Source organism: Folsomia candida, unplaced genomic scaffold (genome assembly GCF_002217175.1).
Source record: "Folsomia candida strain VU population unplaced genomic scaffold, ASM221717v1 Fcan01_Sc004, whole genome shotgun sequence".
Classification (NCBI taxonomy): domain Eukaryota; kingdom Metazoa; phylum Arthropoda; class Collembola; order Entomobryomorpha; family Isotomidae; genus Folsomia; species Folsomia candida.
The window spans coordinates 3363605-3377613 of record NW_019091196.1 but is presented as its reverse complement, the minus strand read 5'-3'; the positions used below and the strand labels follow the sequence as shown (position 1 = coordinate 3377613).

Genomic DNA, 14009 nt, shown 5'->3' with positions numbered 1-14009 from the left:
CGGATGGTATTTCTCCTTCTGAAGGAGACGACGCTACTCCTTGTCCTTGAACATAATGTATAGAGAAGCTGGAGTCACTGTCCGGACAGTGATAAGAATGTATGGATATGGAGACGAGAGTGATGAGAAGGGAGGATGCATGGTATGCATAATTCCTTCACAAGATGTATTTCATTTGTGACGGAAGTTCATGATCATTTAGAGATATTAAATTTATAAAAATGTGGAAATCCAGAACATGCACTTTTTTCAATTAGTAATAAAATAAATAAAATATAAATAAATAAATAAAACAACCATAAAATACAAAAAATAAATAAATGTTTGCTCAAAATAAATATTTTAACCATTTTTTAAACCACTCTATTCCATAATATTTCAGAGGTCGAGGTCGAAAAATCTCGGCGCCGGGGCAAATTTGGTGATTTTTTGACGGCGTCCCCAAATGTTCAAAGAATACGTAATCAAATTTATCGTAGGCGTAAAATGCTACCGGCGTCGCCGACCTCTGGCTAAATCAAGTTTTTTTTCCCACCCTGTATGGACATGGATTTTTGCACACACTACATTTGGTTCCTTCCTCTGACTGAGAGGAATTCTCTCTACTCGTAGTTACTCATTTTGTAAAATTATTTTGGGAAACTTATATTTATTCATTTTTATCTACATACATTGCAAATATGCATTTGTATTTATCTAACATATACTTTCCTACATTACAACTAACGATACAACTTTATTAGTAATCGTCAATAAAAGAAAGGTAATTTGCATTGAATAGTAGCATATAACTTACATAATGTATTATTTTTTAATTATCAGACTTTTTAGTTCAGCCATTCAAAATGGTGTTATCAATGGAGGAACTTACCACCTGGATGACCTACATGACACGAGCTACAATTATTGCGTTCGCATTAGTCGCATTCGTCGGGATATATTCATTCTTAGAAGTCGCTTCCGATAAATCTCTTATGTTCGGTCACTTTATCGTGATTGCGATCTTCTACAAGTTTAAAGTTGTAGCAGATGAAAACAATCAGAGGGAGTTGGACCTCGAATCGTTCCAAAACATGACATTTTATGCATATTTAATTGTAATGCTTTCCTATTTCACGGGGAGGATATCTCAAATGTAATTAATTTACTTATGTATGTGTGTATTTAAAATTTTGAGAAGTGTTTTAAAATCTTATGAAATTTATTTTTAAAGAACAGAGAAATTTGCTATTTACGATCAAAGTGAGATCCAATTGGCGATCTTACCTTTCGTGGACAACGTAACAGGGACGGAGATTAAATCGCCACAAGATTGGTATGAAAATTGCAAAGTACATTTTTGCCGGAACTAAATCATAATCTTATATTATAAACTGGAAATGTCTGTCGGCAACGGAAGTGAGAGCAAATATAGTGAAAGTAAAGAAAGTCAAGTTTCGAATGGGACGAAAATTCAAAATAAATTAAATTTTAAAAAGTGATTTAAATGTCTGATGGTGGTAATCCTGGGGTGCTTATATAGCTTGGGACATCAGACATTTAATTGATTTGAGTTTTCGCACCATTAGAAACTTGACTTTCTTTACTTTCGCATCCGTAGCCGAGGGATATTTCCTGCTAATAATTCTCCATCGCCCGGCGTTAGACGGGCTTATACGCTAGTTAATTGTAACATTTTTTCAGGAAGTCGCAAACAGCCCTGCTCAATTGGGAACCCGAAAGGGGTTTAATTGGGCACGCATCACTGCTCCTGGTTAATCGTGCCTATATTAGTGGATGGCCTACTAGTAATGAAGATCAAACCACTATCAAGGCAATTCTCAAACCCATGCGGCGTAATATTGAACGCACTTTGGGGGACGATATTCGCGAAGAAGGACGCTACCCCAACAGCGTAATATTATTTCCGGAAGATATAAAGCTAAATTATGAAGAAATGATGAAAGAATGGGAGCACATTAAAAACACTCCGTACATGCTGAGTAGGGGCAATTGTGCCCAAACTGTACATAGGATTTTAGAGGCGGGAGGATTACGGATCCGTCAGGTCATGGGGGACGCATATAGATTTCAGTGGCTCTTCCTCGGGCCCGGGATTCTCAAATATTTAGTTAGTGATACAATAATTGTTAAAAGTAAGATTGCCGCTGGGTGGGTGGCAAAACTGATTGTAATTACGACTATAGTGGTGCAAGACTTTATATCGTTAAACTTGCTTACAGCTGTTATTCAAACGGCGTATTGGTGCTATCGCTGGAAAACATATGGGTCTGATGGGTTTGACATGACTATATTCAGAGCAGCATCAAGACCTTTGGTGTACCATCATGTCGTTAAAATAGTTGGGTTTTATTTCCTTGGGGAAACTTCTCGGATTGAATTCTTCATATTTTCAGTGGTAATATCTATCGTTAGCTATTTTATTTTAGGCTAATGTCAGATAGTTTGGAGTTTATAAGAAGAGCGGATTAATTAAATGAGTCCTGAGTATGTTCAGGACATGCGATTTTTTCCAGTTTTAGTACAAATCTGCAAACAATTTTAGGATTTAGCGTTAGTTTAGAAAATGTATAACCAACAATATTTCATGAAACTTGATACCTTTTGCATATGTGTATCATCAAACAATTGCCCACTTATTAGAGTCAATCCTTAAAAATACGACACCCCCTTTAGCCGACAATTTGATTTTGTTTCTGAAATTTTTCGTCGACATTTCTGAGGTCGTTTTTCTCCCAATCAGTTTTGTATCTGGCCCATCTTTTACAAAGTTTATTCTTATATTTATAAGGTATGTATGTATCTGGCTAATTAATTTAAATCTACTTTGATAGCAATTTACAAACGGACGGTATAATAAGCGTGGGTTCGATTGGGGTGTTCTCCTAGAAATAAACTTGCATATACTATTTTATCCAGCAGAAAATAAAAATTGCATACAAATTGCATTAAATTTTTCACGCACAATTTTTTTAATAATTTTAATTAATAATTTTTTAAATATTTTAATAATTTTTCATTTGTTAGTAAATCACGATAAACTTTTACGACTAAAGCATTCATCTTCTAATCAATCTTCTATCCTTTTTACATACGCATACATTTTTGGCGCCGAACTGATACATTCCCAAATCGAGAAATATTTAACAACGTGCACTTAATTAATTGCACATTGAAGCTTTAAAAAATTGGTGTTAAAACTGAACTGGAAATCCGAATATGTTTGTTCTCAGACAAAATTGAGTATTTTATTCAGCAGAAAATTAGAATTGAATAAAAATTACATCGAATTTCAAAATCATTATTAAACTTAAGAAAAAAATGAATAGTAAAACTGAACCATGTCCTCCCAGAAACAAAATTGCATACTATTTTATCTTACAGAAAATCAAAATTCCACAAAAATATCACTCAACTTCTAAATCATGATTGAATCCATGTGGAACAGCATCTTTTAATCAAATTTACAAGCTCTTTAACATTCACACGAGAAATATTTTGCAGCATGAATCAAATTTAAATGAATCCTAAAACTCAACCAGAGTTGGTAGTCCTCCTAGAATCGACATTGCAAATTATTTTATCCAGTAGAAAATCCAAAATTGCATAAAAATGCATTAAAGTTCTAAACCATGATTGATTCTTTTGAGAGTGTGATGATTTCATCTTTTAATCAATTTTGAAATCCTTTTTACTTAAACACAAATTCTTGACGTTGAACTGCTACATTTACAAATGGAGAATTATTATTTAGCAGCTTGCATCAAATTAGAAATCAAAAAAGTTTAGAAACAACTGGAGCAGATTCCAGTGCTGTTTCTTCCAAAGAACAAGATTGAATTCTATTTTATCAAGCAGAAATTCAAAGTTGCAACAAAATAGCATTGAACTATTGCATGTCTAAATCATGATGAAACTGTTAATATGTAAATCAAAATTACAAACTTTTTACATGCACACACATTTTTTAGGCCGAACTGAAACATTTCCAAAACAAGAAATACTTAACAGCGTGCAGTTAATTAATTACACATTAAAGGGTAAAAAAATGGATCATAAAACTGAAACACACGCAAATCTGGAGTTTTCCCAGAGACAAAATTGCATATTATTTTATCCAAAAAATATTCAGAATTGCATAAATCCTTCATGAAACTTCTAAATCTTGATCTAGTTATAATCCTCTACAATCTTATTATCAAATTAGTAGCCATTTTAAATGCACACAAATTTTCGACATCGAGCTGCTTACATTTACAAATCGAGAAATATTAACTGCATGCATTTAACCAATTATACTTTAAAGTTTAGGAAATGGAACAGATGCAAATTTTCCATTGACTTTATAATTTTTTTGTATAAACTAATATATTTTTTGCCTCGGACTATGTGCATCAAGTTTGTCGTTAAAACGTTTTAAAAAAATGGATCATAAAACGTGATTATATTCGAACGCGGTGTCCTCCTAGAAAAAAAATTGCATACTATTTTACCAGCATAAAATCAAAATCAGATGAAAATTGCATAGAATTTTGAAATGAACAAATAAAACAAATTTAATGCGATCTGTTACCAAACTTTGTGACCTTTTTGACACCCACGCATTTTTGACGTAAATTGGTACATTTCCAAATCCAAAAGGTTTTAGTCCAGTCTGCTAATTAATTGTACTTTAAAGTTTAGGAAACGGACCGTAAAACTTGACCACTGTGGTGTCCTCCCAGTAACAAAATGATTTACATGCACTATTTTATCAACAGAACATCAAAATTGTTTACAAATTACATTACATTTCTAAATCATGATTGACTTGGGCTTCTTGGGGTCACACCTTTTAATCAATTTTGAACATATCTTTTTACATGCACACATTTTAGACGTGGAACTGATGCATTTCCAATCCAAACTGAGAAATATTTAGCAGTGTGCATTTAATTAATTACTTACGCATTAAAGTCTAGAAAATGAATTAAAAACCTGGACCAGATTCAGATGTGGTGTCCTCGCTGGAACAAAACTACATTCTATTTTGTCCAGCAGATTTCCAAAAAATTGAGATTTTAAACCAAGTGAAGATTAGGAACACCGTTTTTACAGAGGCCCACAAATCAAACAAAATTGTATTGTTTTATCGGAAAAAATTCAAAATTGCACACAAATTGTTTGATCATTTAAATCAGAGTGAACCATACACAGCATACAATCTGTTATCCAACTTTATAATCTTTTTTTACATGCATATACACTTTTGACGTTGCGCCGAAACAATTCCAAAACGAGAAATACTTACCAGTATGCGTTTAATTAATTGCACATTAAAGGGTAGAAAATGGATCGTAAATCTTGACCAGGTTGGGACTCGGTGTCCTCCCAGAAACAAAATTGCATTCTTTTTTGTCACCGTAAAATCAAAATTGTATCAAAATTGCATTAAACTTCTATATCAAAATGGTGGAATGTATATCTTTTATTCAAATTAATCTCCCAATTTCATGATACATTTCCAAATCGAGAAATATTTAGCAGCGTGCGTCAAGTTGGACAATACAAAGTTTAGAAAATTTATCGAAAAAATGGACCAAAAATGCAAATAAAAATTGGATTAACAACAACTATTTTCAGACACAAAAGTGCATCTAATAAAGAGAATTTGGATATCTTTATATTAATTTTAAGACGTTTTCTTTTTTTGTAGAAAACTATTTTCGACGTCAAACTGATACATTTCCCAGTGGAGAAATATTTAGCAACTTGCATCAATTAATTGTGCATTAAAAAGTTTAGAAAACTGACCGTAAAACTGGACCAAATTCAGATGTAGTGTCCTCACACAGACAAAACTGCACATACTTATTTATCAACATAAAATCAAAACTGTGTCCAATTTCGTAACCTCTGGTTCGTATGCATGCATACATTTTTATAGTCGTATAATTCCAAATTCGGGAATATTTAACAGACTGTGCTGTATGTGAAAAAGGTAGTAAAGTTGGTTACAAGGTGTTGAACAGTTCAATCATCAATCTTTAGTAGCGTGCAAAAAATTACCCAATTATTAAGGCTTAGAAAATGGATCATAAAACTGGACCAGATCCCAACGTGGTGTCCAACAAAATCGCATTCTAAGTTATCCAGCAGCAAATCAAAATTGCATAAAATTGCGTTGAATTTCTAATTCATGGTCGGACTTCCGATCAAAATACAACGCATCTTATGCTAATTTTGCCATTGTTTTTATATGCATACACATTTTTGACGTTGAACTGATACATTTCATCGACTAAAATTTATTCTACAACAAGAATGCGGTGTTCCGTCGGAAATAGAAATCAAAATTGCACAAAAATTGGGTTCAGCATTTAAATCATATATGCATCTGTTGCCAAACTTTAAACCCTTTTTACGTACACACACATGTTTCACGTGAACCTCATACATTTCCAAATTCAGAAATATCTAATAGCGTGCATTTAAGTATTACATGTTGAAGTTTAGAAAATGGATATTAAAACTGGACCAGATTTAGATGTTCTGTCCTCCCAGAAACAAACCCAAAATTATATTCTTATCCAGCAGAAACTCAAAATTGCACCGAGCTTTAAATCGTGATTGAACAAATAAAAAAATGCGATTTTTTAATCAACTTTGTAACCTCTTTTACATTAAGACCCTTTTTTATCGTACAACTGCACCGATGTATATTATGCACCGATGTATATCATTTTAAGAAAGTACAATTTTTATTATGCATGTATCAATTTCCTCACAATTTTATAAAATGTAAAGTTTTACCTGTTTCTTTGCAATTTGAACGCCAAAATTAAAAGTTTTACCTCTTTCTGTGCAATTTGAACGCCAAAATTAAAAGTTTTACCTGTTTCTGTGCAATTTGAACGCCAAAATTAAAGTTTCAGGCTTATAGATTTTATTTAATTCTTAAATGGTGGTGGCGCTGACATCATATTTTTTTGGACCACCAGTCAAAACTGGTGGTCATTTTCATTTTTTTTCATCTCATCATCATTCTCACTCCAGTTTTTTCGCAAATCATTTCCAAAAATTTCTGCTCGTTTCCAATTAAAATTTTAATTCCGGAAGCTGAACGATGATGTCAAAAGCCGCTCAATCCGTCCCTGGACCTTCTCACGTCGCCGGAAATACCACCTATCCGGTCATCGCTGCCACCATCACGGCGACCCCAAGGATAAAAACCGAAATCTTTTCGCAACAACCGCAGGGGGAACCGTTTGAGGTGTATTTGAGCAGTGACGACGAGGATGAGGAAGTCGAGATCGAGGAAAACAAAATGGTGAGTAAAAGTGACCTTGACGTGGTTCCGACCAATTTTCTAATCAGTTGTGACATGTTGTTATCATTTTTCTAGAAAGTGGCCGACACACTGATGCAAATTTTACGCTGGGTCAAAATAAAGGAAAAATCCTTCAAGCCAAACATCACAGCGGCGCCGGTGAGAATATTCGGTCAAATTTCATCAAATTTGACTACATATTTTTTAAGTTTTATTTTTAAGTCATCATTTTGTGCAGATTTCCGACAAGAGATATCCACCTTCGGCTCGGATTGCCCGCAAGTTGCAAAAACTTGTCATCGCGTTGGAGGACGTTCTCGACGTTCTGGATGATAAGAGACGTCGAGGATTTCCCCTCTACGAGATGCGGAGGGCGCAGAGGAATAAACTATGGAGAGCAGCAGCAATAGGGCCGGAAATGATGCTTGACTTCGTTCTTGATGAGGAAATGTCGACAATTCCGCCAGCCAGACGAAGACCATCACCTCCAACCCTGCCTGTCACCCCGCCAGCAACAACAATGTCGGAAATGATGCTTGACTTCGTGCCAGTCGAGGAAATGTCGGCAATTCCGCCAGCCACGCCAACATCGTCAACTCCACCGCCCGTCAATCCGCCAGCAACAGCATGGCCAGAAATAATAGTTGACGAAGACGAAGAGGAAGGGTCGGCAATTCCGCCAGCGACGCCAAGATCGTCAACTCCACCACCACTGCCCGTCACTCCGCCAAGGTCAGCATCGAGCCAATTTGCAAATCGGAGAAAATCCAGCCGGACTACGAGACCAATTCTGAAATTAAACGTCTCCACCACACTCAAGTCCACCTCAGGCAGAAAGAAGGTAACCTTTTCTTACAAATTTAATTCTTTCACTGATTGGAGATCCCCAAGGAATTGCTCTCCGATTTTAACCAAATTAGTGGCAATTGATTAAAGGTTTGATTGGTATGAAATTTATTACCACCCCCAGTTTGCATCCAAATAGGCGAAAACACGCAGTAAACTTGGGAAGTGTAAGATTTGTCAACTTTAGAGCGCGTTTTCTCCTCTTCGTATGCAAATAGCTCTGCAAAAACGTGTGGGAGATCGTGTCTTTTGCAACCTTCATCCTAAATAAATTTGTCATCGATTGACAATAGTTTGCTCAAAATCGGAGAGCTGGGAGTCCTGCATTCTAAGATTTTGAAAATTTAACAAACAAGTTTTATTTACTATTTCGTAAAAAACAGAGATTACTAATTGTGTCTACTTAATCAAGGACAGGATTGAAGACCTTAATAATTACTAACTGACTAATTATATCTTTTGTGTCCATCCAGAATTCCAAACCCAAACACCACCACCAATGCCACGTTTGTCAAAAAGCGTTCCTCCGCATGTCACACCTAACCCGGCACCGTTTCACACACCTCAACGAAGAAGAGAAGACCGTGGCGAAGCAGACTTGGAGAATCGAGTGCTTCTTTTGCCAGAAGAGGTTTCCCAATCAGTCTACTTACGATATTCACCTGGTCACCCACACGGGGGAAAAATTCTTTCGATGCGACCAATGTGGGAAGCAGTACTCTCGGAATAGTCAGTTGACGGTGCACAAGCGCAGCCACGGCGCCAACCCGAAACCCTTTAAGTGTGTGGAGTGTGGCAAAACTTACACTGAAAAAGGGACCCTGGTCAGCCACAAAAAAATAGTTCACGAGAAGCTGAAGAACTTCAACTGTGCGGAATGTGGCAAAACTTTCGCTACAAAAAGGAATATGGTTAAACACAAAAAAACCGTTCACGAGAAGCTGAAGAACTTCGACTGCCCCCCAGTGCCCGAAGAAGTTCACCACCAAGTTTTACGCGGCCGAACATTTGAAGAGCGTGCATCAAAAAATTTCGCACCCCTGCCCCCACTGCAATGAGTCGTTCAGACACAAAGCTAGTCTTCGAGGACATGTGAAGAAGTTTCATCTGGCATAATCCAATCAAATAATTCCAATCCTTAAACGATCCAGAGTATGACAATGAAGGTCTCGCAGCGTATGTTCCCCGATTTTGGCCAAACCGATCACAAATTTAATTAGTATGAAATTTTCGAAAGACACGATCTCCCAATGGGCACGCTTGGCAGAGATGTTTGCATCCCAAGAGGAGAAAACGCGCAAGTAAATTTTAAAATTTGTCAACTTTTCGACGCGTTTTCTCCTCTTCGGATGCAAATACCTTGGGCAAACGTACCCATTGGGAGATCGTGTCCTCTGCAAATTTCATACTAATTAAATTTGGCATCAATGGATACAAATTTACTCAAACTCAGACAGCATACGCTGGGAGACCTCCATTGCAAGTTAACAACTGTTTTAAATTAGATGAATAATTTCCTGATTTTACGGTGCAATGAAAGGCATTCTTTTTATAAAAGTTGTACAATAATTGTCAATAATTAAACTTGTAAGCATATCAGTTTAAGTAACAAATGTTGATGATCTTTTCCTTGTCCTTTATGTAATTTTGTAATTGTTTCCCTAAATCTACACAGTTTATAAAGTTGGCGTGAATATACCTAACTCGTGCGTGCGTGTGTGAAAATGGGATTATTTCTGAAGTTTCAGAAACCCGAAAATTGTACAAAAATTAAATTTACAATTTGAATCAATCCATTGTTAATTATAGTCAATCATTAATTCCTTAATTTTTGTAATCCCTTAATTGTACATTAAAGTTTTAAAAAAATTGTAATAAATCTGTTAAGGAATGTTTAAGATTCGGTGTCCTCCTCCTAATAAGCAAAATTGCTTGGCGTTTATACATATTAAAGAAATTATAGAGTATGTTTAATGTTTTTAAAATTGTATTCTCTGGCTTTCATCGATACTTTAAATTAGTTGAATTAAAAAAAACTTATTAAAAATTATGACGAGATTAAAAAAAGATATTTTCTTGGTTGTTTTTGAACCGTCGTCAGCTTAATTAATCAAATTTTGGGGTAAGAGTCATATTTGGGAAAAAATGTGAAAAAACGCAATGAATAACGTTCAATTTAATGTCATCTCAGGATTTGCGACTCAAAAATCCGATCTGTGAGCTAATTAATTTTATAACCTTTTTTACTCACGCACACATGTTCGACGTCGAACTGATACATTTCAAAATCGAGAAATATTTAACAGCGTGGATCAACTTGGGCATTCTAATTTAGAAAATGGACAGTAAAATTGAACCGTATGCGGATTATGTATGCCGGCCTCTCAGCTAATTCTACATTTTCCGGTAGAAAATTAAGATTATCACATTTTAATTCTTAAAATTGTCGATTTCAATATGGCGAAAAAAGCTGATTTTTTAACATTTTGTAACCATTTTTCTTAAACCAATATGTACATTTTTGCCTACTACGATAATGCACAAAATTCCCAAATGCATATTCGAGGGAAGAAATATGTTAACTGTGTAAATTCTCCGGTATAAATTTCAAATCAAATTATATTATTCATCAAAACGAAGGCATGCATCAAAGACGGGTGAATTATTCCTTTAGAAATGTGCAAAAAATACGAAACCCGGCAAGAATCTTAAAATCAATTTAGTTCCAACAAATCGTATCAACTTTTTACATATACGCAGTTTTGACGTCGAACTCATACATTTCCAAATCGAGAAATAGCTAACAGCGTGGATCAACTTCAATTCAATTCAGTGTTTATTCAAGTGACAGAAGTACATAATATGTTGTGATACACATTGTTTCCAGTACAAGGTCACACTAACTAGTTGATAAAATATATGAACATATCTATTTCTATTCTTGGGCATTCTAATCTAGAAAATGCATCCTACAATTAGACCAGATGTGAATACGGTGTCCTGCCGGAAACAAAATTGCACTGTTTTATCACCAGAAACTCAAAATTTCATCAAAATTGCTACTTCTAAGTGCACTTCTAAATCAAGATTGAAATTGAACTGTTCAAAGTTTGGGTCATCTTTTATAACTACGCTTGCAATGCAAGCGTTTTTGCATACACATATATTTTTGTCGTTGAACTGATACATTTCCAAAGCAAGAAATATTTAACAGCGTGCATTTAACTAATGAATCAGAAGCAAAATTGCATGATATTTTGCCACCAGAAAATGTAAATTGCACAAAATATACACAAATTTCTAAATCGGGATGAAATTATCAAGAGCTGGAGGATAACCTTTTGACAATTTTATAACCCTTTTTACACACACACACATTTTTGACGTCGAACTGATACATTTCGAAATTTCGAAATATCTAGGGGCATGCATTTAATTAATTGCCAATTAAAGTAACAAAAAAAAATCTTTAAACAGCACCAGCCGCGAATGCAAATTGCATTAAACACTTTTCAGAAACAAAATTTCATTCTGTTTAACTATCAACAAATCCAAACTCACTATTTAGGTCTCCAAACTTATTCTCACAGATTTGAACCAAACTGGTGTCAACCGATCACGAATTTAATCAGTATGAAATTTGCAAATGGCACTATCTGCTAATTCTCAGGTGTGGCGAACATAATTGCATAAAGATAAAATAAAACGCGCAGTAAGTTTGGAAATTATAAAATTTGTCGACCTATTGGGGCACGTAAAGTACCAAGACGAAAACCAGTTAGAACATAAATATATCAAGACTGTCTTGGGGCGTACTGCGATTTTAATTGTTAAAAATTGTTTTGTTAATTACGCACAAAGTAGATTTTACAAAATTTTAATTGACTTTTGGATGTTTTAAAATTTAAAAACGGCGACGATCAACCAGTCACTATTCAGATATGCATTATTATATTATGATTATTTAAATTAATAACATAAGCAAAACCAGCAATATGGATTGAAACAGAAGTTCGTCCAATGTTAATTCTCGATTTTTTGAGACTATTAATATCTACAAAAATCTGTTAATCAATTTTCTTACCCTTTTTTCATGCAAACACATTTTCGACGTGAAATTGATACATCTAAGAAATATTCAAGAAATATTTAACAGAGGTGGCTTAATTATTGCACTCAAAATAAGGTAGTAATGAATCATTACCATGCGGAATGACTATGTGGTTCTACCACGTCGGTTACGATCTGTCGTAAAAATGGTAATATAATTTCAGGAAAATTCAAATTCATTACCAAATATTAAGGACGTGAATACCATTATGTATTAAATTTGAATTTCCCTGAACTTATTATTACCATTTTTACGACAGATCGTAACCGACGTGGTAGAACCACATAGTCATTCCGCATGGTAATGATTCATTACTACCTTATTTTGAGTGTGGGACATTACAAATTTTAGAAAATAGATCTGGAAGAGATGCAAATACGGTGTACAAACATTTTTAATGTACAACTGATACGTTTCCAAGTCAAGAAATATATTTTTTTAAATCAGAAAATCAAAATTGCATGCAGATAACGTTGAATTGCTGAACCATAATTGAACTTCTGTAGTCTTGTGGGCACACCTTTTAATCAATTTATACCTATTTTTTCATACCCACATTTTTGACGCTGAACTGATACATTTCCAAATATTTAACAACTTGCATTAATGAATTAACGCTAAAATTTATAAAACGGATCATAAAACTGAACCAGATGCAAATGTGGGAAAAAATTGCATACCATTTTATCCAACAAATAATTAGAATTGTATAAAACCCTGCATTAAACTCCTAAATCATGATTAAGTTATAATCCTCAACAATCTTGTAATTAACTATGGAGTCATTTTAAATACACACAAATTTTCGACGTCGAGCTGCTACAAATCGAGAAATATTTAGCAGCATGCATTTAACAATTGCACATTATACGTTAAAGTTTAGAAAATAGATCGTAAAACGAAATTTAAAAAAGTGCATAATATTTTTTCAGCCGAAAATCAAACTTGTTAAGAACTTCTAAATCAAGATTCACGATGCATAAAAATTAAAAAAATAAGTCGATCTGTTATCCAACTTAGCAACGTTTTTACAAACACACAAATTTTAGACGTCGAACAATTTTCGAATCGAGAAACTTTTAGCAGTGTGTATCAAATTGAGCATAATTAATTGTAAATTAAGGTGCGGATGATGCCACCCGATCAATCGCACCCCGGCTAACGCACCCCACCATTGCCACCCCGAGGATAATGCCACCCCCGATCAATCGCACCCAAGTAATCGCACCCCTGTAGATGCCACCCCTTATCAATCGCACCCCTAGGAGTATCCCACCCCCGATTTTGTGAGATTTCGACAAATTTTCAGGCACTAATAAATGAGTGTAAATATGCGATATGTTTCTGTATTTATTGGAGTTGTAAGACAATGCTAAGCTTATCTCACGAGTGAGATTTTGAGTTACCGTCATTGTTTTTAAATAATGGACACAATCCTAAGAATTCATGAAGGACTTACATATGTATTAATCCTGTTACTAGCAAGAATAAAGTAAACGTGTACGTATGTATATACATATGCCTTTCTTAATGCTTCCCTAATGCTTGTAATTTATTCGAATTTGATCAGGCGTAATAAATTAAATTCACATTTCGACAAAAAATCTAAAAAAAATAAAATCTCCGTAAAAATTGAAACACATAACTCAATATCAACGAAAATAAATCTCAGTAAAAATTCAAATATCGTCAAAATATAAACAATTAGGTCTACAAATTAATCAGTTCAGCTTTATTTTTGCT

The 14009-nt window shown here is 34.5% G+C and overlaps 2 protein-coding genes across 5 annotated transcripts; both read left to right on the top strand.

The window, feature by feature from the left end:
* The first annotated feature begins 200 nt into the window (after positions 1-200).
* Positions 201-2960, top strand: LOC110848693. Of its 4 annotated transcripts, XM_035851461.1 has the most exons (5): positions 243-763; positions 832-1135; positions 1214-1315; positions 1684-2135; positions 2835-2960. In XM_035851461.1, the coding sequence occupies exons 2-5, from the start codon at positions 846-848 to the stop codon at positions 2855-2857; spliced, it is 867 nt and encodes a 288-aa protein (XP_035707354.1). In that variant the 5' UTR covers positions 243-763; positions 832-845; the 3' UTR covers positions 2858-2960. The 4 variants fall into 4 exon arrangements, 3 of the variants coding, with proteins under 3 accessions (XP_035707354.1, XP_021951653.1, XP_021951654.1); XR_004834741.1 differs by having other exon boundaries at positions 201-763; positions 1219-1315; positions 1684-2960; XM_022095961.2 differs by having other exon boundaries at positions 262-763; positions 823-1135; positions 1684-2960.
* A 4148-nt stretch (positions 2961-7108) lies between these two features.
* LOC118435258 (zinc finger protein 184-like) lies at positions 7109-9357 on the top strand. The gene is made up of 4 exons (XM_035850974.1): positions 7109-7309; positions 7385-7468; positions 7548-8150; positions 8629-9357. The coding sequence occupies exons 1-4, from the start codon at positions 7109-7111 to the stop codon at positions 9211-9213; spliced, it is 1473 nt and encodes a 490-aa protein (XP_035706867.1). The 3' UTR covers positions 9214-9357.
* The last annotated feature ends 4652 nt before the right edge of the window (positions 9358-14009 follow it).

Excerpts from the sequence above, each read along its gene's own strand:
- LOC110848693 (XM_022095961.2), top strand. The coding sequence starts at position 846 with ATGGTGTTATCAATGGAGGAACTTACCACCTGGATGACCTACATGACA. Across the intron at positions 1,136-1,213 it reads ACGGGGAGGATATCTCAAAT|AACAGAGAAATTTGCTATTT; the intron begins GTAATTAATTTA and ends TTATTTTTAAAG. Across the intron at positions 1,316-1,683 it reads ATTAAATCGCCACAAGATTG|GAAGTCGCAAACAGCCCTGC; the intron begins GTATGAAAATTG and ends ACATTTTTTCAG.
- LOC118435258 (XM_035850974.1), top strand. The coding sequence starts at position 7,109 with ATGTCAAAAGCCGCTCAATCCGTCCCTGGACCTTCTCACGTCGCCGGA. Across the intron at positions 7,310-7,384 it reads AGATCGAGGAAAACAAAATG|AAAGTGGCCGACACACTGAT; the intron begins GTGAGTAAAAGT and ends TCATTTTTCTAG. Across the intron at positions 7,469-7,547 it reads CAAACATCACAGCGGCGCCG|ATTTCCGACAAGAGATATCC; the intron begins GTGAGAATATTC and ends CATTTTGTGCAG.